Raw genomic sequence first — 24,959 nt, 5'->3', positions numbered from 1 at the left:
TTAAAATACTATTTTAAAAAATGGCTCGGACGCCTTTTGTGTCCTGGTAAAAATAATTTTGGACTTCTTTCTAATATTTGTCTTAGCAACAATTTGTGTACATAGGTGGCATGTTACCTTTCCATACAGTAGGCAGTATTAGTATTTTACACTGACCCGAGCAATGCTCATTATGCTGTAGCGTCGATAATAACATTTATCCGTTTGTTAAGTTTGTTTTGAATTTGAGCAAATGACATGACCTTAATCAGTCGCACAAATGTCACATTTTGATCACTTATGGTTGTTTTTTTTCTTCGTAGAAATTGAACAAGTAACACCTGGAAAGTTCCTTAACTTCTCTCTGACATGACACCTTAGGAATTGTCCTAATGGAGCACCATCTTAGGCGGTGTTTCATTAGCATTTTGCTCGGTGCGCCCAAACAACATGAGCGCCCACTGCCAGCTGTGCCACTCATTCACCTTCCTTCCACCGCGGTCTTGAAGACCCCCACGCCCCCCCCCCCCCCTCCCCAGGCCCTCCACCCACCACTGTCCTTTTCATTTGCGTGCACAACCTTTGCTGACTGTGGCGACGCTAACTCTCCTAATCCCGAGGTAGGCAGGATAATTTATGAAGCATTTACATGAAGAAGCCCAGCTAATTGGAAGCATGTGTCTTGATAAGCCTCGCCAATGCAGACACGCTGCAGACGAGCGGGCGGTGATCCTCCCTGCCTGTACCTTTAACATCGTGATGATCGTTTCATCGTGCAAAAAAACGTTTTTCTTTTCTTTTCTCCCTTCCATTGGATATGCAAGCCGGCAGGTTGCGAAGGCTGCAATATAGCGTCGCCATATGTCAAAGAGGCCGAGCCGTCATGGCAGAGCGTCTGCAAATCTGTCTTTTCTTTGCTCGGACACGTACACAGGCAGCGTTTTTCTCTGCCTAACCGCCCCATCAGCGGAGAAATGAGATGTCGAGGAGGCACTCACAAGTCTTGACCCCGCGCCCGCCGTGTCCGCGGGGAGGTCAAAGGTCCGCCGGCTGGCAGGGAGCCACCCGGCTAAGTGGGCGCAAGCCGTTTCCGTGTCGCACGACGACGACGACGAGCCTCTTTTTTTCTCACCTCCAGAGCCACGGCCTTATTCTTTCTATACCGACGCTCCGATCCTCATTTACATCAGGTCGTTTGTTATGACTTTATGATTATATATGGGCCTTTGTCTGGCTGCGCATGTACCTGCACCGTTCCCAGCTGGTCCCCATTAATAACAGGGCCCCGCTGTAGACAGAGCAAAAGAGACGGAGGAGCTTGTTAGCGTCATAGGCGAGCGCGGGGGGCTCAGCATGTGAGAGCCGAAGGGCCGACAGGACGGTCGGGAGATGTACGGCGCGCGCGCACCGTGCCGCGCACCCGCGGTATCGGCGGCTACAAATTTGAAGTGGGTGACGTGACGTCCTGCCATTTGTCCCGGCGATTGCACAAAGTCATGATGGCACATTGGCGCAAAAGCGCACGTGTAAAAGTGTCACTCCGCCGGAGTGGGCGAGAGCATAATGAGGCCGAGCGGACGGAGCGGGCCGCCATAGCGAGCGGCTCCCTTGTGGGTCCCAAATGGCGGCAGAAGCCTGTCAAATCTGCGTCCCCTGATCTCCGCTCCAGGAGTCGGTTGGGAATAAAGGCGTGGAAATAGGATTTATTTAGCACGCCTCATCAAAAGGGAATTAGCAGGGTTTGGGGAGGGAAGCGCAGGCTCTGTTTTGAGCTGGTTTGAATGGCAGGATCATCCCCGTAATCCCCGGCCTCCCTCCTCGCCGCCTGCACCCCAGAAAATGAAGACAATCGGCCCACATTAGCCCGAAAGATGCCTTATGTAGCCTCATGCTCAACCTCAACCCGGGAGCAATCTGCTCAGCAGGTGAGGTTCAACCACCTGCTTCCCTTTCTTCTTTCCCCGCCATTCTCTTATCTTTTAATTCCTCCTCTCCCTTCAAAACATGGCCGCGGAGCTGTCAGACTCGCTGATACGGAGGCTGACAGCAGAGAGCTGGCGCGCCAACATGCAACAAACAACCAGCGAGCATGTAAACTAAAGCAAACAAAGCCCCTCTCCGCTCCTCCAAAGGCGGGATCCCTCCCACCTGCCACCCTGACGCTGATGAAACATACAGTAACACAGAACAGCCATTAAATGGGCGAACAAGTGAAACAGAATTGTACAATATGACTGTGTGTGTGTGTGTGTCTGGGGGGAGGGGGGGGGGGGGTGCTCGCGGCATATCCTGCTCTCAGTCGCGCACATGAAGCGTGTTCATTATCATCCCCGCTCATGTTTGTGTTATTTGACTTCTCGGCTGAAGATTTGGCAGCTGGGTGCATTGTGGGAGATTTGTTACCTGAGGGAAAGTGTCATGCCGGTGGGGTCTCCACTGGCAAATGGCTGCCAATGAGGCATTAAGGTCAACTTGCAGACAAATAGACATCCCGCTCCATAAGTATCCAATCGGGTTGGAAGGCGGCTATCAATAATTGACAGGGAGCGGAATTTCCAAAACAAGCTATATCACGCCACTGAATTCATGCCATCTTTGCCGCAAACGAATGCAGTTCATGAGTCATTTCTCGCAACAAAAAAAAAAAAAAAAAAAAAAAAAAACACCCTTGCGCCAAAAGCTTAAATGAGGCTAAAGTCAACATTTCCAACAAATGAAGTTTTAATTGCAGTACAATATGTTACAAGATGAATGCAGTATTTTCTCCTCCCATGGGCCCCCGCTCTGCTCCTCCCCCTTTTTTCTTCCTCCCGGGGGTCGCGCTGACATTATGGGCCAGAATAAGCAATGCTGCTTTGGTACAGTGAATACTGTATATCTCAGTACCTGCTCGCTTTATGTATCCTGCGTCGGGCCCCAGCAGAGCCATAGCTCCTTTATGTAACACCCAGGAGAATGAAAGTACCCCGCCCCGCCCCCACCACCACCCCCATAGGCAGGTAAGAGAAACAAACACTCATCAGTAACCTGTCTGTTGTGCACCAGGTTGCCGGGCCCACCTTCACCCCTCCTCCATGATGTCCCCTCATTTCTTCTCTCCCTCTCTCCCTGCACCCGTAACCTAATCATCGACGGTCCCCATTCCCGTGATTTATAGCTGGGCGCGCTACTGAAAACCAATAGATCAGGCCTGCGGCAGGGGGCTCCGGAGGCGAGAGCGGGATGGGTGGGGACGGGGAGGAAAGAAAAAAAGCCACCGATGATGAAGTGCTCCGTGATGGAGATGGAAGGAAAAGCATCATCAGAGCGCAGTCATCCTCAGGTGCATGGTCCATTTAAAAAAAAAAAAGAAGAAAGAAATGAATCATATGAACAACCCCATGTCTCAATCTTAGCGTCATTTTGCATAAGTTGCCTTCCTTTAGTTGACTTTTGGTCAGGAGGAATTGGATGATTCTTGTTTTACCGAACGGCTTCAAATGATTGGGTTGTCTTGTACGAATCGCACTGGTGAAATCATGCCACACAGCATCTCAACCGGGCTGAGGTCAGGACTCTGTTGAGCTCCAATTGGCGGACAGAAGGTATTCAATCCTCTTGCAAAATGTCCTGACAGACTTGGGAATTCATTTTTCTGTCCACCGGCGCAACACGTCCAGGCCCGGGGGCAGCAAAGCAGTCCCAACTTTTGATAGCAGCCCCGCTTAACTTCACTTTTGCGACGACTTTTTGATGACGGCGCGTTGTTGTATTTTTACCCCCCGCGTAATGCTGCGTGTTCCTTCCAAACAACTAAGATTTGGTTTCATCTGTCCAGGAAAGGTTTGCCAGTAGCGCTGCTGAATTATCCAGATTATCCAGGCGTTCTTTCGCAAACTTCAAACCTGCACAGCAGAGTTGAATTTTACAGCAGCGGTTTCCTCCGCGGTGTCCTCCCACGAACCCGATTCTCGTTGAATGTTTTCACTCTTCAAAGACTTGCCAACAGAGATGTTAGCAGCATGCACCGGAGTTGTCTGTGAATCTTTAGCCAACACAAAGAATCTTCTTGACCTAACTGAGCATTCTGTGCTGTGCTCTTGCAGTCATCTTTATTTAAGGGGCGGCCACCTCTAGGGAGCGTAGCAACAGCGCTGGACCAACTCCGTACATAGACCAGCTGTCTTCTGCTAGACTGACATTTTAATATAAGGTAGCTGGATCAACGTACCAATCTGTGAATGGATAGAGTCGGTGATAAACTGTAGGTCACTGGTGTCAAACTCAAGGCCCGGGGGCCGGATCCGGCCCGCCACATCCTTTTATGCGGTCCTTCATTCTTCTTGCTAAAATAGCAAATCTGCAAATTGTCTCCCCTCCCAACATAACAACCAGTTTTTACTGGTCTCTGATTTCAAAGGTAGTTATTCATGAATTTGTTGTGGAGGTGTATGTTATATGCGGCGATCATACATCTGAGTTCACAGTCATAACGGCCCTCCGAAGGAAACCAAAACGGGTTTTGACACCTGCTGTAGATGGATGGATGGAAGACTGTGTGGATGGATGGAAACAGATGGATGGATTCATAAACATACTGATGAATGAAAGCATGGAGGTACAGTATAGATGTATGGTTGGGCGGGAGTGGAGTAATGCAGTTCAGATTAATAATCGAATTGATGGATCCATAAATGGGTGGATGGATGGATGGATGGATGGAATGGTACATGGAAGGATGCCTGGAAGGATGGATGGATGGGTGGATGGATGGAATGATACATGAAAGGATGCCTGGAAGGATGGATGGAAGGATGCATGGAAGGATGCATGGAAGGATACATGAAAGGATGCCTGGAAGGATGGATGGAAGGATGCATGGAAGGATACATTGAGGGATGAATGGAAGGACGCGTAGAGGGATGCATGGATCCCGGCAGAACCACTCCCCCTCCTGGCCACCCGGCCTCGACATTCTCCAGAGGACACGCGGTGTTCATCCTTGGAGAGTACACTTCATCAAAATCATAGATTGGATTACGGCTTCCAAAACAGACTGACCGTGTCCAATCGCTCTGAAGCGGCTTTGAATGAAGAATATTCTCCCGATGTCTGGACCGGTGGCTCTGCGAGGTCGACACAGGCGTACGCACTCGGCTCCCGGGGCCTCCTGGGGACTGATACATGGGGCTGACGAGGAACTGAGGGGGGGGGGGGAAGAAAGAGAAATGTCTTTTAAATGACATCCCCATTGTGAGCAGGAGCGGGACGACAGTACTTTGCAAAACTGCTAACAATCAGCGCAGGAGAAATCCTTTATTCGACAGGGGCCCGCCAGCATGCTCTCTATTACCATAGTCATTTAAATACAGTAATCTCATTTTCTGCCTCAGCCGAGGGAGCATGCTAAATTTCCTAAGTGAAGGGAGGAGGGAAATATATGCGGGGTGTCCAAGCCGTACGGATTAGCCATCTTTCTGTGTAGTGTGTGTGAATGTGTGTGTGTGTGTGAGCGCGTATGTGCTAATTATTGTTAAAAGGCAAATTCTTCAAAACTCTTATGATGAATAATGTCTAACATTGAGTCAAATATTTTGTTGGATAAATGGTTCATGGGTAAATATCACCGAAATGTTTCAGAGGGGTCACATGAAGCCGGCCAAAAGAAAAATGAAATCATTTTAACCACTTGACTTAAAGAAAACAAAGCAAAACTAGCTCCTAACTTTGATTTTACAAGATACAAAAAGAACTCCACCAATGACCTGAATTGCAAGTAATTGCTTTTCAATATATTGAGTAATAAATTTTAACATGATAAGTTTCACATTTTAACGATGAACATAACTTATCAAGTTTTCACGCGATAAGTTTCATGTTCTAACATGATACGTTATCACGTTAAAAGGTGATACGTTTGGCTTCCGCATTCGAAATATCAACACGGCTCGTTGGTGGAGTCCTACTGTGTTTTATAAAATCAAACGTACGATGTAATGACTAATGCCATAAGAACATAGATAAATAAAGCCGACTCTTTAACATTAAGATTTCAAAAGAAAGACACACATACACTGAAACAATCGGTGTGATGAATGAAGTGGTTGCAGCACTCATTTTTTTGAGTAGATGTATATTCCACTTAAAAATGTATCTGGATTCCGATGATTTTATTCGATGCAACCATTTGATGAAATAACATTGAGTAAATTCCAAACGTTTTTTCAGTGTACTCACAAAAAGCTCCGCTCGTGATCCGAACCAGAATTCATTCTTCGTTTTGTTATCCTGAAGCCAGACATAGCGCGTTTAAACGTATCACCTTTAAACATTAAACTTAGAACGTAATGTTGAACTTTTTTTTTTCTTCAGGCCAATAGGAGAATAAAGAAAACAAAAAAACGCAATTAAACAGGCAAACCCCGGAAGGAAGTATCACAATGTTTCTGTCTCCTACCCATCATTCTTCAACCCCGTGTGTTACACAATCGATGCCACTTTTGGAAACTCATGAATTCAACAATATGCTTCTTGTTGAGGATGTTATTTGCAGAAGCGCTTATCACGGAGCGGGGCGTCATTTCACAAACGTCCCTCAGTATGATGAAGTACATTTCCAAACTGCAACCACAGTAATAGAAATATCCTTTCATGAATACCCGAAGACAGAGTTCATCAAAAGGGAGCATTGTGATGTGGCTTGTTAAGACATTCATTGGGCCGGAATGGGCCAGTGCAATTGTTTGACGATTACAATTGTTACTATAATTGAACGCTTTCAAGAAAGTTACTCTCAAGCAACTTTTTAGAATACAATAGTCTTGCTTGCTTTTATAAGAGCGTGACTCTTAACTTTAGTCGGCTATGCCGCGAGTGTGCGTGCGTGCGCGTGATGGATGGGGGCCCGTAGCTCCAGCTGCTTTCGGGTATCATATCAGATCACACACAACAAAAGAGGAGCAGGGGAGAAAAAGCGGTTTCCAGCCAAGCTGTTCTCATTCTTCTCCGCTTCCGGTCCAGTGGAAGAGTTGATGAAGTTTAAATGAAGCAGAATTAGGAGATCAAGCCGACGCGGGAGCTGGCGTTGATGCTATCCGCCCGGATCCCCCTCTCCTTGCACCCCAGGGATGGAAGCAGGGAGGGGACAGCTGACCTGGATGAAATTGAGAGAAAGAAAACCACGGAGAGGGGGGTGGGGGGGTTGTATAGGCGAGGGGGGGGGGGGGCAAGAAGTATCTCCTAAATGTGATAATCTCCAATCACCTCGAACATCAATTCAGTCAAGGCCCGGGTTAATGAGCTCACAGCCCGATCAAGCGTTATGCCCCCCCTCTCCTCCCTCCCCCCCCCAGTGCTCCTTTTCTTTCATTCGCACCGGCTCTCATCATCATTGTTGTTCTTTTGATTTAATCCCTCTTACTTCAGCTGATTTGAGCAAGGAGGGACGGCGGGGAGGGAAAAGCCTATTACCCAAGCTCCTCTGCTCTCAACTATCTAAATGCTAACGATGTGAGGGGGCGAGGGTGAGGAAAATGATGATGGGAGGACGGCGCAGAAAGGGAAATGGAAGGTATGGAGGAAGTGATGCGGCAGCGCAGGCGAGGGAGGGGCCGAGATTCTCTGGTTTTTTTTTCGAAAGCTTCTCGCAGAGAAGAAAGCGAACCATCCTTTGTGTTGACCCCCGAATCTTCAAGGTCAAAACATCTGGTCTTGGCTCTTTGCTTCCAGCCGGCCAGCTCGCCAATTGCCTCTGCTCTTTTTTTTGTTGTTGTTGTTTTGTATTGATTAAAGCACAAATGGTGCATTTCCACTTGTTGCACAAAATGACATGTTGTCTGTTCGATTCCCTTGGACTCGTGCACTTGCTCGGAAAAGCTGCAGGTCACCTTGGATTTAAAGTATGTGTCACGTGTGGGTGGCCCGAGCAGAAACTGGTATCAGATTGTTTTGTTATGGTTTGTTGCAGAGCCAATATGGCGCCCCGCTTGGACAGACGATTTACTGTTAATATCACACAATTTTAAATACTGTGTAACATTTTCTTCATTTCATGATTGTATCTTTACTGTCAAGCAAAACATGGGAGTGACTTCTTGTTGCAAGTGTACTGAAAAAAAAAATGGTGAATTGAATTTATCCAATTGTATTCCATCTGATGAATGCACAAAATAAAATCGTCTGAATCCAGATACATTTCTGAAGTAGATGTGTAGTCTACTTCAAAAATGTACCTGGATCCAGACGATTTTATTCCGTGCAACTCGACGAAATAAAATAGACTAAATTCAACAAAAACTTTTTTAGTGTAGTCACGGACAAACGAATCTTCATGGAGCACTTGGGATCATTTTGACTCGTCAAGGTGTCACTCTTGTGTCAATTTAATACATTTCCATTACACCCGCCTTTATCGTTCAAACAAGAGCACCATCTAGAGGAGAAAAAGATACCACAAGTGCTTCATGAAGCTTCATTTTCCCACCACTAGTTGCAACACAATTGGGCAAACCAAAAAGAGCAACTATACTTGACTTTTCATTCTCCCTTTTCCCTGCCTCTTTTTCTTCGCTACGCTTTTTTCTAAACTGCATTATTTCAAATTGTTTTACTCGTTGAATCTTTTTTTTCCCCCCATATAGCTTTTACAGGGCAACCACCACCATTATAAATTTAAATCCGTACAGCAACTAACTTACTCAAGATTTAATAATGCAGCCGCTCTACCTGGGCAGCAACGCCAATTTCAAATTCATTCAACTTGCCCCTCTTTTATTATTTACTTTTTTATATTCATTTCAATTTACTCCTCTTTCCTTTTGACTTGAAAGTCCAGCACGCCTGCAACCCGAGCGAAGATAAGCGGTTCAGATATATTGAAGGTGAATTTTCACCCGATTTTTGGAGCCCCCTAGATTCCACAGAGTCCTTAGCATTTGCCGATGTTTCCTAGTGGGTGAGCCAGCCCGGGCTGTCGCTTCTCGCTCCAGTATTTGTTTTATTTTTTATTTCCTTGTAACACGTAAAAAAAATGATGGTTAAATTTACCCAATTATATTTCGTCAGGTGGTTGCACAAAATAAAATAATCTGGATGCAGATAGATTTTTTAAATAGATGAATAATCTACTTAAAAAAGTTATCTGGATTCAGATGATTATTTTTCGTGCAAGCACTTGGAGAAATAAAATGAAGTAAATTCACCATTCCATTTTTTCCAGTGTAGACTTGTACCCAGAGGTGCCCTAAAAACAGGTGAGAAAATATTTGGCAATTTCCAGAGCTGGAATGATGAGCCGTGCTTTTGCACTGTGGGGTGCACTGAGCTGTTTTGGAGAAAACAAAACAAAATAAAGTGTCAAATTTTGCTTTTGTGCGCATTTTCAATCGGGCACCGGGGTAGCGAGACACCTGTGTCGCAAATTAATTGCCTCGCAAGTTCGCGCGGGCGCTCGGCAAATTCACAACGTGCCACTCTTTCAACCGCGACAATCGTTCGGATTTGTTTTGGCTGCCTTGTATTCGAGATTTCGCTTCATCTCAAATGCACAAGAACAATGGGGGCCTTTCCTCCACGCACACGCGATCTGCTTGCTCACATCTGCTCGAGAGGCAAAGTCACTTATTCTAAGCGCCCCTCCCCCCCTCCCTTTGAAGAATCCCATTTAATTTCATATTGGCCAATGAAACAGTGGAGGGTGAGAGGCAAGTGAACAATCAATCTTTGTAATGTGATCCACGGATTGAGCACGGCGAGTAAATGTTTGCACAGGCAGCCATCCAAGCCCGCAGTCAAACGAATTCGGCCCAAAAAAAAAAATCTATCCAGGGCAGGCCTCTCCCTTTATCTCCCTCCTGCCCGACAGCAGTCGGGTATCAAGCACATTATATTCCGGCGCTCTGTGCATTTTTCATATAGGCTTACCTTTTATGTTTTATGTACGCCAGCTCAGGGGAGAACAGCTGTGTGGGCGCCGCATCCTCTGTAAGTTTCCAGCGAGAGGGAGAACTCATTTCAGTGGGAGAAGTGGAGCAGAATGCCAAACGCGGCTAGCGCGCTACCTGCGAACGAGCAGGAGCCGCAGAGCCGCCCGGGCCTGCCGCAGCTATGACATTACCATAATACACGGAAACAACACCTCGCACGCTGTCGCCGGCATAATTTGAAAACAGATTGACGGGCTTTACGTGTTGCCGCCTTTTTCTTCGCCCTGACCTCTGTGACCTCCATCTTGGCTGTCAACTTCCAGAATAAAATGAGGGGAGGAGGCTTATTTGCAGTTGTTGCAGACTTCTCCGGGATAATCTGGTGTTGTCTATAATAATGCAAATAGATAATTCTCTCACAATGTCGCACTTGAGTCTGTGGAACAGTACAACCGCTCCAAACTCGAGTGTGATTTTATAATTGACCCTACTTGCTCCCTCATCCAAAGTTGATAAATCCTTCAAGCTGTGACTGTTGCAATATGATGCGCGTCTATATTGTAATAAAGGAGATTTCAAACGGCGAGGGGCAACCTCCTTTCAGGAATAATAATTCTGAAAGCAGCACAGAATGAAAATGTGTCCGTTTTGCCTTCACAAGTCAGCAGAGAAAAACCCCAGGCGCTTACATCGTCATTTTTATTGCTAAATTCGTTGTTGTTTTTTGACAGGCAACTTGCTTTAAATACAAATAGAAAATAATTGTAGTTTATAATAAAATGTTTACATGCGGGTCTCATTACTGTGAGGCAATAACAGTTTTACTTTAGTAAAATGTCACAAAACAAAAGCTTGTTCGTTTAATGTAGCCCCGTTGAATATTAATTGGAATGTTATAAATCACTAAAAAAGCCAATTTGAATTACATATGAATCAAATTCATTATGTATGAGTGTTTGAATGATCATTTTGAAGGTGGCTCTATTCCCATTTGACTTTAAAAGTGTGGTTTTATTTGTGCATCGCTCAATTCAATTAAGATAATATGCACCTCAACCTAACTGCTTTGAAATTATGCCGGCATTTTTTGTTGTACGAAGGCATTATCATGCAGCATAAAATACAGCCAGTGAGGAAAGGAAATGACAAGCTACTCACAATCAATTTCTGATCGTTCTCATGGCCTCTTTGTGGCGCAGTTGCAAGCATTTCTCGTCGCGCACCTGTGCAACAATTGGGGCATTTCCACAGGTCCATCCACAGGGACTCATTTCTTTAAAACATGTAGTGACTGGTTGACAAATGGTTTCCTCTGGAACGTGGCAAAGGCCTATAAACTCCCATTGAAGTTTTTCGTACAGTGAGAGACGTTCACTTTTCACTCCTGAGGGATTTTTCATGCAATCGTGCCAAAGTGGGAGAGGACTTATTGACAGCATTCTTGTGCCATTCGTAATCTCAAATTGCTGTCTTGACTTTGACTTTTATTTACTCACTTAAGCCTCTCCAAAGTAGTATCATGTGCAGTTACAGCATGTTTCAAATCCAATAAAACCCCACTCCCCTCTATCATTGTCATAGACAAAGAACAACATTCTGACTCAACAGACTGTATTGTACTATAAAACAAAATGTTTGGATGTATAAAAGTGTTTTTTTTTTTCTTCTTCCCTTTTTCCAGATGTTGTCACGGCACCTAAATTGCGTCGATCGCCGCTTACTCTGTACTTTGCTGTGCTGTGGATATCTTTAGTTAGGTAATTTACTGGCACCTCTGCCATGACCTCTAGTGGCCAAACGTCCTCCAAATTGTTCAACGCAGAAAAAGCAGACCTGTCTGGAGTCAAATGTTTGAAATCTAATTTCAGGTATGAAAGACTGTATGAATGTGCCGGTGTTAATTAATAGTAAACTGTTGCAGGGTGATGTAGCAAATTGGCTGCGTGTACACTTAGTTGCACGAATCAGATCACACTCCCTGTTTCCTAATTGATTCTATTATTCCCCGTAGTTCATCAGCATGAGACCTGGCAATAGTATAGAGATATATAGTACATTATGTACTTTGTAGATGGAGCGACGATGAGGAAGACAAAGTGCCCGTTTAGGATTACCAAAAATGTTGGATAGTGTGGCTGTAAATAATTTAACCTATTATGTGATTCGCTCATTGCAAAGCAGTCCAATGCATTGATTCCAGTTGAGGGCTTTGTGGATGCGTGGCAATTAATCCAACAATCCCACATTTCGCCCTCTCATCATAATTAAAGAGGATTAGATGGGATGGAGTTCTGAACCCCTCATAAATGCGTAGCCTTTATCAGTCTTCCAGGAAAATCACAGAATGGATTTTGTTTTAATCAGTGAGTAAAAAATTAAACTGAAACAAACAATGCATGCAGATGACGAAAAGCAAGAAATCAATTAATATCAGAGTTTTTCCCGAACTTTGACTTTCAGGCAGCCTGTCTTGGACATTGCTAGCCAAAACCAAATGGATCATAATGATAAATAACAAATGCCACAGCTAGTATTTTAACTTGTCATAAACAATGAAAGTTGTTAAAGTAGATACGATACTGTGAATGGAGCCGATCTTACGTTATATTAACGTGATGGCTAAAAAAGTGGCTCGGATATTTTCTTAACGCTATTTAAACAGAATCATTGAGGCCATGAATAAAGTTTAGATTTTTATGTTGGTGAACATTCAGTTTCGTTTGCAAACTTCTCATTATCTTGATATATTTTGTCCAGGTGGCATTATTTAGCCTTGGCGATGACGGTAGGTAGTGCGTCACAGCTCCTTCTAGTCCGCGTGTAGGGCTGATCTAATTTTACACACTGGATAAAACCACCGCCCGTGTTGTGTAAAATTCTTTTCTCTCCCGTTACTGCAAATATTTGAAATATTCACAATGGAAAACGAAGAATTGACATTGAAAGCTGCAAACAGGCGAGAACGTCAATCAGGTAACACTCCTACAAACATGACTTTCGCTTGTGTCTGAGCAGCTGAATCGTCACGATGTAGATTTTGAGCGCAGAAAAAAAAATCTCAATATCGATGACTGGCAACATATCACAAATCGTTGTCTGTCCTCAACTAGTGTTAGAGGCATTAAAAAAAGAATTTCAAAATGAGGTTTTCCCAAAGCTAGCAAAAGCCAAGCTAACGAAGGCTAGCCCCTCCCATTTGCATGCTAACGGCGTCGCGTGAAAGTTAACTACGCATACGTTATATACTCTGATAACATGTCACTAACCTACACCTCAATGCAAGTATAAACCGCTATGTCGTCTTTGTCGTGAGTTCAGTGTCAAATGAAAATAGCTTCGTGTGAGTGAGGGAGTGAATCATGCACAAACTTTACACTGAAGGCTTGTACCACATAGATGTTGTGGTTAAAATGTAGCCGCCGCTGTTGTTGTAGTTGTTTTTTTGTTTGTTTTGTTTTGTTTTTTCGCATCTTTTCCAAGTTCAACAAGTCACCATTACCGATCTCATTTGGACGTATGCATGATGGCAAGATCATCTAGGCTAGGTTGTTTTCCTTTCGATATACGGTACAGTGAACCCCCGCCTATTCACGGTGCACATTTCCGTTTTTTTTTCTGTGCACCCTGCTGGCAGAGTGGTAGTCCGCAACACAGGTCTTGTCTGACAGTGTGGAAGAAGAAAGAACTTAATTGTAAAGGATAACACTGTTATGTAACAAACATACATGCATTACAGTAACAACTCACTAGAACTATTTCATTTGAGCTCATACAGTATATCTTGCTATCCCCTGCTGCTCGACGCCCTGGGTAATAGGAAAGTAGTAATTGTGTTAAGCAAGTATTTTGAAGTGATGAATCCGACTAAGAGACTACCATCTTTGTGTTTGGGGGAGGAGTTATGTTTAGCTCGGGTTGTTAGTGGACATTCTGGAGAGTTTTTGCATCATGATCATGTGTACACGTCTTTCCGTTGTATTATTTCAAAAGGAAATAATGTGTCAAGCATTTATTTGTGTGGGTGCTGTAAGGTGAATATAATTATAATAAACAGGTTTTGGCAGCATAGTCAACAGCAAATTTTAATCAGAGATGGCTTTGTGTCCTCTGTGCCCTTTTTTTTTTTAAGCACATCATGATTTGAGATATTTTCATATTTTGTTTTTAAGTTTGACCTATAAAAGCATGTGCAACATTGATTTTACCATGCATTGTAATTTTTTGCTATGACATTCCCCTAAAAATCCGCCTGTAACCCCTAATTCATAAATATTACTATATTACATATTATATTATTGTTACTATTATGAAACCCTGATGTTCTAGAGGAAATAATGAGGACAGATTCAGACTCGGCGCTAAAACATCATCCAGAGACGTTTACTTGCATCTCTAATGTAGTAACAAATTGTTGAGCAGGTGTTATTAAAAGAAAATAGGGGGTGGTCTCAGTTTCTCTGGGTTTTCACTCTTCTGCATTTCTCTGTCCCTATCCCCGATGATTAGCCAGGGTTTACTGTACTGTACATTCTTATTGTGCACTTGGATCTATGGTGTTTTGACCTTGAACTTTGTCTGTAGGTCCAAGCAGCGCTTTACATGATGCAGAAGGTATCGCATCCGATCACACCCACCGAGTCATTGCATGCCATCAAGTTTTGAAGTGAAATTCGAATTGCTTGGTAGGGCAGTGGCTGTTACTGTTTAGCTTTTAGCCAATTAAGCGTGAGTGATCATTGACTGGGAACATGTAGAACAAGGTGATGGTAAATCAATGATAGCTGCCTAAAAGCTTTGTTTAATTATTTGTTTTTTTTTAAACAACAGTGGCATTCACAATCACGTGTGTGTGAATTATTGTATTGACTGTGCAGGGGTTCCTCAGTTTATGACTGAATTCTGTTCCTATGGTGCCATCTCACTAACCGACGCGAACGCACTAGTCAAGTCATAGTAAATATTTGTATGAAGAACACTTCTAGGGCATAAACAACAAGCTTGTAACCTTGAAATTATTATAGTATCCGACGGTTACAGTGGACATCCGTACAGTACTCGGTACCTGTAAAAATCACAGATTCTTAGCCCGCGCTCCGTAACCGCGAATGATTGTATTCCCGGACCATCATAAACCGAGGACCACCCCCCCCCCCCCCACCCCCACCTTCCCGTGCATTTGCACGCCAATATGAAAATGACAACTGTGTGTCCATTTTTCTTTTCCAGCCTTGGAGAACGGAGACTCTGACATTGGCGTATGTGGCTGGTTGTTGGTGCTGTTGTCTCTTCTACTCATGGTCATCACACTGCCCATCTCCATTTGGATGTGCATCAAGGTCACGTTTGTTTTACTGCATGCAATTTTTTGTGTTTCTCAAGAGGTTCCGCAGTTGAAGTTGTCGCCGTTGTTTTAATGCTCTCTTTCTATTGCGTTTGTCATCGCTTAAAACGGAAGTCAACCCAAACATATTTTTTTCAAGAATATGTTCCCAGCAGGCCCACTAGTTGAAACACGGCATTCTGATAAATATTGCGTTTGTGGAATAAGTGTTAATCCACTCGTTTTTAGCCATCTCTGGCATCATTTTGTCTTCTGTCGACTGGAAAATGACATCACAACTGCTCACAACGACCAATCACGGCTGACCTGTTTTCTCAATCTGAGAATCTGAAACCTAACCGCTTGCTTAGAACATATTCTTGAAAAAAAAATGTTTGCGTTGACTTCCCTTTTAAAAGCCTTTAGTCCTAGTCAGTCGATAAACTCGACTATCGTTTTTTTTTTCCAAAAGACCTTTCCAGTGACAGGATTTCAGTTGGATGCCAATTAAGAGCTACAAAAAAGCAGCTCTGCAACCTGATTGTGTGTTCTGCCTCTGCACACAGATTGTGAAGGAGTATGAGAGAGCCATTATTTTCCGCCTGGGACGCCTTTTGCGAGGAGGAGCCAAAGGACCAGGTTGGAAATCACAACTTCCACACACATTTCAGAGATTTTTTTGGGGGGGAGGTGTGTGTGTAGATATCCGTGGCTTTGGTGACTTTTATATTTGGAAACTATCTGCTGTTATTCACTGAAAATTTAGCTGTTTCTGAGCTCAGGCCAAAACATTGTCTAATATAAAAGTATGGTTTTTGGCACCATCTTGTAGTGGTTTGATGCCACTAACTCTGTTGAAACAAGGAGCTTCATTTAGTCAGGCCATAGCACTGTCTAATAAAAAAGTAGTGCTTTGCCACCATCTTGTGGCATGCATAGGCAATTATAAATCTTTTTGGGGGGCGGGGTAAAAGTACAGAAAAATGTCAGCTACGGTTACGCGAGTTCACTAAAGCTGCTGCGTGTATCATTGAGCCTCTTATTAGCATGCTTTATCACAGCGGTCACTTCATTTACTTGAGTTGAGTCTGAAGAACAACCCAAACACTTATCAGTTCTGAAGTATCTGACTTTTCCCGACGCAGCTTCCAAAGTGATTTGACGGAGACAGACAACAGCCGTAATGAAATGGCCTCACGGCATATAATGCCACTTTTTGCTTTGCACAATCCCAGCTCGGCTCAGATGGACTTGTGTTGTTTAAGGGTGGCTTAAAAAAAAGGGTCCGGTAAGTATTTTAGTTGTGCTGGGACTGGAGGCATTTAAAAAAAAAAAAAAAAAAAAGGCGTGCAAAGTGACAACTTTGGAGTATTATATTGCAGTATCCAGAGCTAATGTGTAACAGTAGACTGAGTTAATGGTTCCAGGTGTGTTCATTTTTCTTATGACTTGTATGTGGTCGCTGTGCTGTGAAAATCACTTATCTCCAATTTTGGAAACTTTTTTAATTTTCACATTGATGCGATGTCTGTAACACCATTCATATAAAAAAATGTAAAAAACGTAGATAAGTGTTTTTCACAGGACAGCGACGATGTGCTGTCATGTATTAATCTACGTGTATAATCATCAATTTGTTTGACATTCCAACACAAAAGGATGGCATCCCTGGGCATTCGCACTTGACGTGTGAGGCAATTGCAGTCAGCAATTAGTTGAATGAGCCTGCAGTTGTTGCACAGCTTTCTGTCCTGCGGGATGATCGAACGGCAGGTCGCCGGGAAAAAACATCGTCATGATGTAAAAGATGGAGTCGCGGCTGCAGATTGGTGCCGGCGGTGATATTGTAAACTGGTAAAAGATGGGACAGAAAAGAAAGCTCCGTAAATCTCAACACAGAGGAGCACCTCTTCCAAAAGCACGCACATTTTGAGAAGGGTTGAAGTTACAAAAATGATGGAGATGTGTCACAATGAGGGGTCGATTTAGTATGAAAATAAAAATGTCGCCAATGAACACAAGAATTGTCAGGAGGATAGTAAAGGATCCAACTGTCCAGCAAAAGCAGTAGCACTTCAGGGTAAACAAGCAAAAAATAAAATAATCTTGTTTGAGATCAACAATATGCCTCTCCTCATAGTGCATCCTGCAATGACATTCACCAGGGCCTCATTTATGGCTTGCCATATGTCTGCCAGTGCTGTTTGACTTCTAGATGCACTAATAAATCTCAAAATAGTGATGGGACTGCCTATTTTTTCCCCTGTAAGACGAGATATTTGTAGAGGGAAAAGTACAAGCTCCCATGAGAAAAAATTTGCATACATCTCGTAGCTCACTGTCTCGTCAGCTTTGATTTGTTGTTTTACTGCATCCAATAAAAAATAAAAAAAACAGGGAGTGTCCTCTTAAAAATGGTGAAATTGGACTCCCTGAAGCGCCAGGGGACGCCATTTGCGACGGCGTGGGGTAATAATAGCTCTCTGCCAGCAAATCTCACATTCCTGCGGGTTTTGTGGTGTAAATTCACCACTTGCAACGTCCCCTTGACTTCAGTCACACCATTCGGCTGTGACACCACATAATATGCATGATTTTGAATTCACGTAACATTTGGCGTTCCTGATCCCAAAACACTTTTCTGAAATTATTTTATCACACTGGAATTTAACTTAGGAACGCAACCTCGTAGTCCCTAAAGGTCACGGCGAGGCCGTTATGATTCGTCTCAACTTGGCCCGACGAAGGCCGCGGTTCGTATTTGTGTTGGCTCCGATTTCCCCCGTTCAACATGCACTTTTCATCAAAGAAAATGCATGAACGCTAAATACCGAGCATTTCACTCATTTCACGCCAAGTATTATTTGGTGCCCCCGCCGCATGGTTGTGACTTGAAACGGGCTTCTGAAAGCGGCAAATATTCGCAGCTTTGCCCGACTGTCGGCGCAGCTGCAGTCTTATGAAGTCTGCTTGACTTGGCCCCTCACCAACATTTCATTCATCCCGCCGGCTTCAAACATTTGTGAAGACGCCCGCTTCTTATTGTGTTTACCGCGGACGACGCCTCTGCTAAGACTATTTGCATTCTTGTGATTCCACAGGTTTGTTCTTCATCTTGCCGTGCACTGACAGCTTTATCAACGTGGACATGCGCACCATCACCTTTGACATCCCGCCGCAAGAGGTACGACGTGTTGACGCTCAGCAAATACATCCGCGCACACTCAAAGGCTGTCAAAATACATTTGGGAAAGTCCTCGTTCAGCTCCCGAATATAAAAGGCTATAAACGTGAAATGTGCGGTTGCAGACGAGCGCATGAAATTACGCCGGGCGCTATGCCCGCTGGACGCTGGATCGCTTGAGGCACAGCATTTTGCAGATGGAAATTTCAAAAGAAGAAAACACATTGGTAGTAGTAGCGGTGGTCAAAATCATTTAGTGTACAAAACACAACAAACAACGAGAGCTGCGAGGAGCTATAAAAGGCCATCGCAAACCTGGCCGAGTTGGGGTACTGACACATAGGACAATTACCCTCGAAAAAAATATACATGCTTTTGCCACGCCTGATGTGTGTGCAAACGTTCGTGGAATTTCGCTTAAGTTTAGATCCTCAAAAACAGCATCATTTGTCTTTGCAAACGCCGCATCACCACGGCAACAGTGTGCGACGAAATAAAAAGCTTTCACTAACTTTTCAACTCGACTCATTCAGTACCAGGCATTTTCAGACCCTCTTTTACCGTTTAACGTTTGAAAACATTAGAAAAAAATGTCAATTCATTCTTGGGATTGAAAAGATGGACTGTGAAAAGACATATAAATATGTCTTTGGTATTGCATGAGTTAAACAGGAAGTCAATCCAAAATCTTTCTTGACAGTAAATGTTCTGCACGCCTCCACTAGTTGAAACACGCCAGTCTGATTAATATTACGTTTTTATAAATAAAATACTAAATATTACATTTTCAGTTGACAGAAAGTGGCAAAATGTCTGCCCCCTGAAATGACAAAAAAACGGGTGGATTTTCAAATAGAACCTCTATAAAAGGCCGAAAATGGCACCAAATTCCAAAGTAAAATCAAAATGGCTGACTTTGTGTTAAATTTAATGTATGACCTTAAAATACTTTTTTTGTGGGTCTTGGGCATGTACACCTGCCTCCCACTTTTCATAGATCTATATTAACCAGGGCGCTTGTTTAAAAACCTCTAGGGGGCACTACTGAGCATGTTTATGAAACTGCACAATCACCCCCTAAAATTAAGTAGTGACTCACCATTGATGCGATCGCTGAGCTCTGACTGCCGGTCAAACCGTATTTTTTTGTAACGTGTGTTTCACTTATGTGTGTGATCCATGTGATGAGTCACCGTGGCAGCATCATGAGTGCTCATTTCAAGTTGTTCCAACTCGCTTTTCTGGTTCTGTGCGCATCCAACTCCTTGAATATTTCCCACTCGAAATGAAAAAGTCCTTCCGCGAGCGGAGCCTTTTTCATCGAGTATTGACCCAAGATTGTGCGTACCATATTTTTTCTTTTTTAAAATACTTTGATCTAAATTGATCAAATACCAGTATTGGTTTATTTATATTTCGAAGCAGGGCAACAACAAAAACACTATTGGCCTTTTCACTCCCTTTGCTTTGTGTGATTTTGCAGCTTCGATCCGCGTCATAAAGTAATCGGAAGATAAAAGGGAATCCAATGTTGCCTTTTTTTATGTGAAGCTATGTACTCCTACAAACATGTATCTAAGTATATATGTTATAAATATATATAAATATGTTCTTGAAAAACTGTCAGAAAAATTGTGGAGAATGTGAATGACTATTCGCTATTATTGTAAAAAGCACTCTTGCAATCCTCCTCACAATCTCACAGTCACAATTCTCTTCCTGCCCGTTTTCCCGTTTGCTCCCTTCCAACCCTTTCAGGTTTTGACGAAAGACTCAGTGACCGTGAGTGTGGACGGCGTGGTGTACTACCGGGTTCAGAATGCTACTCTGGCCGTGGCCAACATCACGAACGCCGACGCTGCCACACGCCTGTTGGCCCAGACCACGCTGAGGAATGTTCTCGGGACCAAGAACCTGGCTGAGATCCTTTCGGACCGTGAAGAAATTGCGCACAGCATGCAGGTAGAGAGCGTCCTCTTCACTCACAGTCGGCTTGCCCATTGGCGGCCATTTTGTCACTTCTGTCGACTGAAAATGACACCACAACTGCTCAGGTAACGAACAATCACGGCTCACCTGTTTTCTGAAGCTGAGCGGTGATTGGTCATTATCTGAGCCCCGAGCAACTTTGATGTCATTTTCAGTTGACAGAAGTGACAAAATGGCCGCACCCTGAGCTAGCTAAAAACGGGTAGACTTCTCATATTCCACAAACGCAATATTAATCAGAATGCCGTATTTAGACTAGTGCACCGGCATAGAACATATTCTGGAAAAAATATGTTTGGGTTGATTTCCTCTTAAAAACTGCTCGAGCGAGTACTTTTGCTGCCGACTTCCTGAATCAAGTCTGCACACGTGCAGAAGATGGAGCAATCCATTGTTTGAAGAAAAAAGGGGAGCATTGAAACGATCATGATAGATTAAGACTTTTAAATTTGTTTGAAGTGTGGAAATCAAGATTGAAAACAAATATGATGACTTCAATTTGAAGTAAACTTTATTGATTGTTTTTTATGAGACGTTTGCAGGAACGTGGCAATCTCGGGGCCCCGGGCAATTGCCAGTTTCTGCCGAATGGAAAGCCTGCCCCTGGCGCTAATTTTAGCATGTGTTTACTTTGCATACGCACTGTGGTCAGCTGCTATTTGAATTATTAATGTTGAAATGACCAGAGCCCTTTCATTTTGTGGACATATTACACACAAATTCAGTCAAGACCTTTCCCTTGTCTGAAACCCGATATATCGTCCCATATGAAATGGCAACATTGATAGTTTATATACTCTACCTAACCATAAATTCTTGTAATACCCCAAATATGGTATGGCTGGTGTATTTGTCAATAGGTAAATGTAATTATTTTTTGGGGAGGTGTGGTCTGCCTCAACACTATAAAATGAAAAGAATTCTTTCTTTTTTTTTTTTGGGTCTGCTCAGTTTTTTATTAGCTAAAATCCCGGTGTAACACTCTAATGGCAGCCATGTTGTTGTTTCGCAATAACCTCTGTCACGGTGCCATGCTCATCTCCAGCGGTGACCCACCGGATTTGAACCCCCGTGGTGTTTTGTTATTGGATTGCTGTTAAAAACACCATATTAGGAAAAAAAAAGATCATTCACAACAAAACAACGCCACTGGCCATATTTTGTAATTGCCATCCCATGTGTGCTCCCGTGTCTGCGCCACTCAGCTGAATAGAGGAACAGAGTACTTGGTTTTGGTAATGATGACTTGTACCAAGTAGACAAAGCCAAACACGTAATGCTTTGTCAGAGGGTTCACAGAAGGACTTTGAACGGCCCATCGCTATTTTACACCGACCGGGGACCTGCTCTCAGAATAACCTGCGCTTAATGTGAACTTGTGGTGACGGAGTTCTCCAAGCAGCTGCTGCAGCCACGTAGCCCGACCGATCAACACGGCGAGCCCATAGAAAACAGAACAGAGCACGAAAGTGGCAAGCATCCTCTCGAGCTGCATTATTCAGCTGCCACAGTGTCAATTGGAAAGTAACAAAATTGCAGAGAAGTGAATAAACTAAGAAACAGCAGGTGCTACTGCATGTAGAGCACAGCTGTCGCTTTGCATCTGATTGTTATTATTTATTCATCCATTAACCCTGTGAATAATTGAGTGCTTTGTTTTCAGGGGCAATTGATTGGTTTGTAGGTTGAGGATTTCTGTCAGCCATAAATGACTTCCATAATCGCTAATGTCAAGTGTGCGTCAGATAGTGTTGCTCCGCAACAAATGTTCATTATTTGAACATTGCCACTGATAAAAAGCCTGTGTTGTCAAAAAATGGATTTGAACAGTCTGCCCTCTGCTGCCATCATGTGGCAAAGAGTAGAATTGATAGCTCACGTCGGCACTAATGGTTCTTTTCTTTCCTTGCCACAGAAGATGACCGCATTATTTTTTCAATTAAAAATCAATCATAAGACCCCAACTTAACGTCCGCCTGTGTCTTGCCAGTCCACCCTTGACGACGCCACTGATGACTGGGGTATCAAGGTGGAGCGAGTGGAGATCAAAGACGTCAAGCTGCCCCTGCAGCTCCAGAGAGCCATGGCGGCCGAAGCTGAAGCCACCCGGGAGGCCAGAGCCAAGGTACGCTGCACCGCGCCACACTGCCGACATAAGAGGCATCATCCCAAACAGGAGCGTCCAAGCTTGCGTGCGAAATTCCCGCACTCCGCACATCAGAGATGGCGTTATGTGTCCCTAAATGTCTTTTTAACGCTGGTTTCAAAAACGTCTTTACGTTTTCACCTACAAAACGTCTGTTGTCAAATTTTACATTGCTTTATCAGTCACTCATTTGTTGCAGAGCACATCATATTCAATTGACCGTTTAAAACAGTTCTTAATAGCTATAATAATTATGTTTTGGAAATTGTATTTCCATGACATTTTTGTCATAAATTAGTCAAGCTGTAATTGACCCATTTTCTCATCACGTGACCTTTTTGAGTCACTTTCCTGTTGGAATGCATTTGAAATCCCGAAGAGGCCCAATGTGATGGTGGTCGTCTAGTTTTAATACAGCTAAAAAAAAAAAAAAAGAAAAGTTGAGTGAGTCTAACTATACATCAAAAGTAATTTAGCACAGCTGCAAGCTGGACCAACTTGCAAATACCGGTTGATCTTGCGTGCTTAAAGCAAGCTTTACCTAATTAATCAATGCCAAAAGTAGGGATGGCGGATAATCATCCATGTGTGCCCTCCTAGGTGATCGCCGCAGAGGGCGAGATGAACGCCTCGAGGGCGTTGAAGGAGGCGTCGCTGGTGATCGCAGAGTCTCCGTCCGCCCTGCAGCTGCGCTACCTGCAGACCCTCAACACCATCGCCGCTGAGAAAAACTCCACCATCATCTTCCCTCTGCCGCTGGAGATGATGCAGGGCTTCTCCAAACGCTAAGCATCCATCCCATTCAAACGCGCACGCGACAAGCATTGGCATCGAAAAACACGTGAAAGTGACCTTACGCTCATTCACATATTTCTTGTGTCATGCCGGATGCTGCAAATTTGCTGCAACCACTGGCAGCGTGCATTTCATTTTAGTTGCGAGGTTTTCATTCACAATGCATGCACTCTGTCTTTGCTGTCATTGCATGTTTTGCTCATATATATATATATATATATATATATATATATATATATATATATATATATATATATATATATATATATATATATATATATATATATATATATATATATATATATGTGTGTGAGAAATGAACGCAACAAGCTTTTTACACCACAGTGCCACCTGCTGGAAGTCCACAGCTCTTTGTCACGATTAAATGATCGTGCCACCTCTTGAGTACATTCTGAAGTTTTAAGAGACATTGTCATGCATCCACATAGCAGTGATGTAAGTCTCGAGGAGTTTATACTAACCTTGCATGAGTTATTAGAATGAAAGACAATTTGAAGCGCGACATGCAGTTAACAGAGATGGGTGCAAGCGTTTTCACTTGAGTGAGCTCCCGCCAAAAAAGAAAGAAAAAAAAAAAATGTAGTTGTCAATACGACAGTTGAAGATGACAGTCCAACCTAGAGGCGACGCCCATATTTTAATCAATATACAATACCGTATATATGCTGCTTATTTAGCTAGATATCATATAGCTAATGTCATTGTACGGGATTCACTTTTTTTTTTTTTATTTGATTTTTGGGGTGGGTGGATTCCCTGCAGCCAAGCCATACATGTGTAATAAGAGTTTTGCTTCGTGGGTGTGGGAGCTAAAGGGTCTTGTCGAATGCTCCCTTCAAAGCAAAAAGCCTTAACTTGCTGCCATGGATTTAGTTTTGACACTTTTCTATGCAGTTTCAAACGCAAGCTTCAGAGTTTTTATTTACACATCTATGATTCTTTCAAAGCAAGAAGTATTTAGTCCGACACTTCCTCTCGAGGGTGTACAAGCTAGTCAGATAGTCAGAAGAGCTTTTGTATCGGGCTGTCTTTGAAGTTGAATTGTCGTGTTTTAAATGTGGCGTGAGCCAGTAGTTGTTACCATATGGGGTGAATTTCTAACTCAATAGCTTTACTAAACCGTTCAGGCGTGTGCGCATGTGCTTTCCCACACAAGTGAATTCATGTTTAGCTTTGGAAAGTTACAATACAGTACAGTATACATGTTGCTATAGTAACCATCTTACAGTATTGTCACACTGCAACTGTTACATAAATGTGATTTTTTTTGGGGGGGGGGTTCAGGTAGAATTGCATCAGATGTTTTCCCACTTTAACAACATTTGTCCTTGAAATGCTATTGATAGAAATCGGGGGGAAATTGCTGTTGTCCTGACCTGAAAGTTAAATTCTGTCAAATGTTATTTTACATTAATGTCAACATACTGGTCATGGACTTTTCTTTGCAATATTTAGTTTGCTGTTTTCTACAGTATTCATGATTGAAGACTGTTCTGTTCCCAAAGCTGGAAATGAAATGCAAGTCCATTTTTGTTACGGTTTGATCTCGCATTATTAAAAAATGCTATTAAATCTTCAATCAAGACATTTGGATACTTTTTTAAAAAAATAAATAGATGAAGA

General features: G+C 43.3%; 1 protein-coding gene and 1 long non-coding RNA gene across 4 annotated transcripts; one reads left to right on the top strand and one right to left on the bottom strand.

Annotated features, from left to right (window-relative positions):
- Positions 1-6,979: 6,979 nt before the first annotated feature.
- On the bottom strand, positions 6,980-11,170 carry LOC147135816 (uncharacterized). The gene is made up of 3 exons (XR_015089780.1): positions 11,040-11,170; positions 9,880-9,937; positions 6,980-7,111 (listed from the first exon to the last, which is right to left on the bottom strand). It is a non-coding gene; the product is annotated as an uncharacterized LOC147135816 (long non-coding RNA).
- Positions 11,171-12,678: 1,508 nt separating this feature from the next.
- On the top strand, positions 12,679-24,915 carry stom (stomatin). Of its 3 annotated transcripts, XM_086053103.1 has the most exons (8): positions 12,679-12,854; positions 14,463-14,492; positions 15,108-15,217; positions 15,768-15,840; positions 18,303-18,385; positions 20,144-20,347; positions 22,365-22,499; positions 23,121-24,915. In XM_086053103.1, exons 1-8 carry the CDS (start codon positions 12,800-12,802, stop codon positions 23,307-23,309), a joined length of 879 nt encoding a protein of 292 aa, XP_085909229.1. In that variant the 5' UTR covers positions 12,679-12,799; the 3' UTR covers positions 23,310-24,915. The 3 variants fall into 3 exon arrangements, with proteins under 3 accessions (XP_085909229.1, XP_085909230.1, XP_085909231.1); XM_086053104.1 differs by lacking the exon at positions 14,463-14,492; XM_086053105.1 differs by lacking the exon at positions 12,679-12,854 and having other exon boundaries at positions 14,475-14,563.
- Positions 24,916-24,959: the final 44 nt, after the last annotated feature.

The sequence above is a fragment of the Filicampus tigris genome, chromosome 15 (genome assembly GCF_054856515.1).
Source record: "Filicampus tigris isolate MCC_2025a chromosome 15, RoL_Ftig_1.0, whole genome shotgun sequence".
Classification (NCBI taxonomy): Eukaryota; Metazoa; Chordata; class Actinopteri; order Syngnathiformes; family Syngnathidae; genus Filicampus; species Filicampus tigris.
The sequence above is the reverse complement of the archived record's forward strand: the minus strand, read 5'-3'. Positions and strand labels throughout refer to the sequence as shown.

What these genes read in the sequence shown, in the direction of transcription:
- stom (XM_086053103.1), top strand. Translation starts at nt 12,800, where the DNA reads ATGGAAAACGAAGAATTGACATTGAAAGCTGCAAACAGGCGAGAACGT. An exon ending in CAGGCGAGAACGTCAATCAG is followed by an intron (nt 12,855 to 14,462) that starts GTAACACTCCTA and finishes CTTTGTCTGTAG; the next exon opens with GTCCAAGCAGCGCTTTACAT. An exon ending in TTGACATCCCGCCGCAAGAG is followed by an intron (nt 18,386 to 20,143) that starts GTACGACGTGTT and finishes CAACCCTTTCAG; the next exon opens with GTTTTGACGAAAGACTCAGT.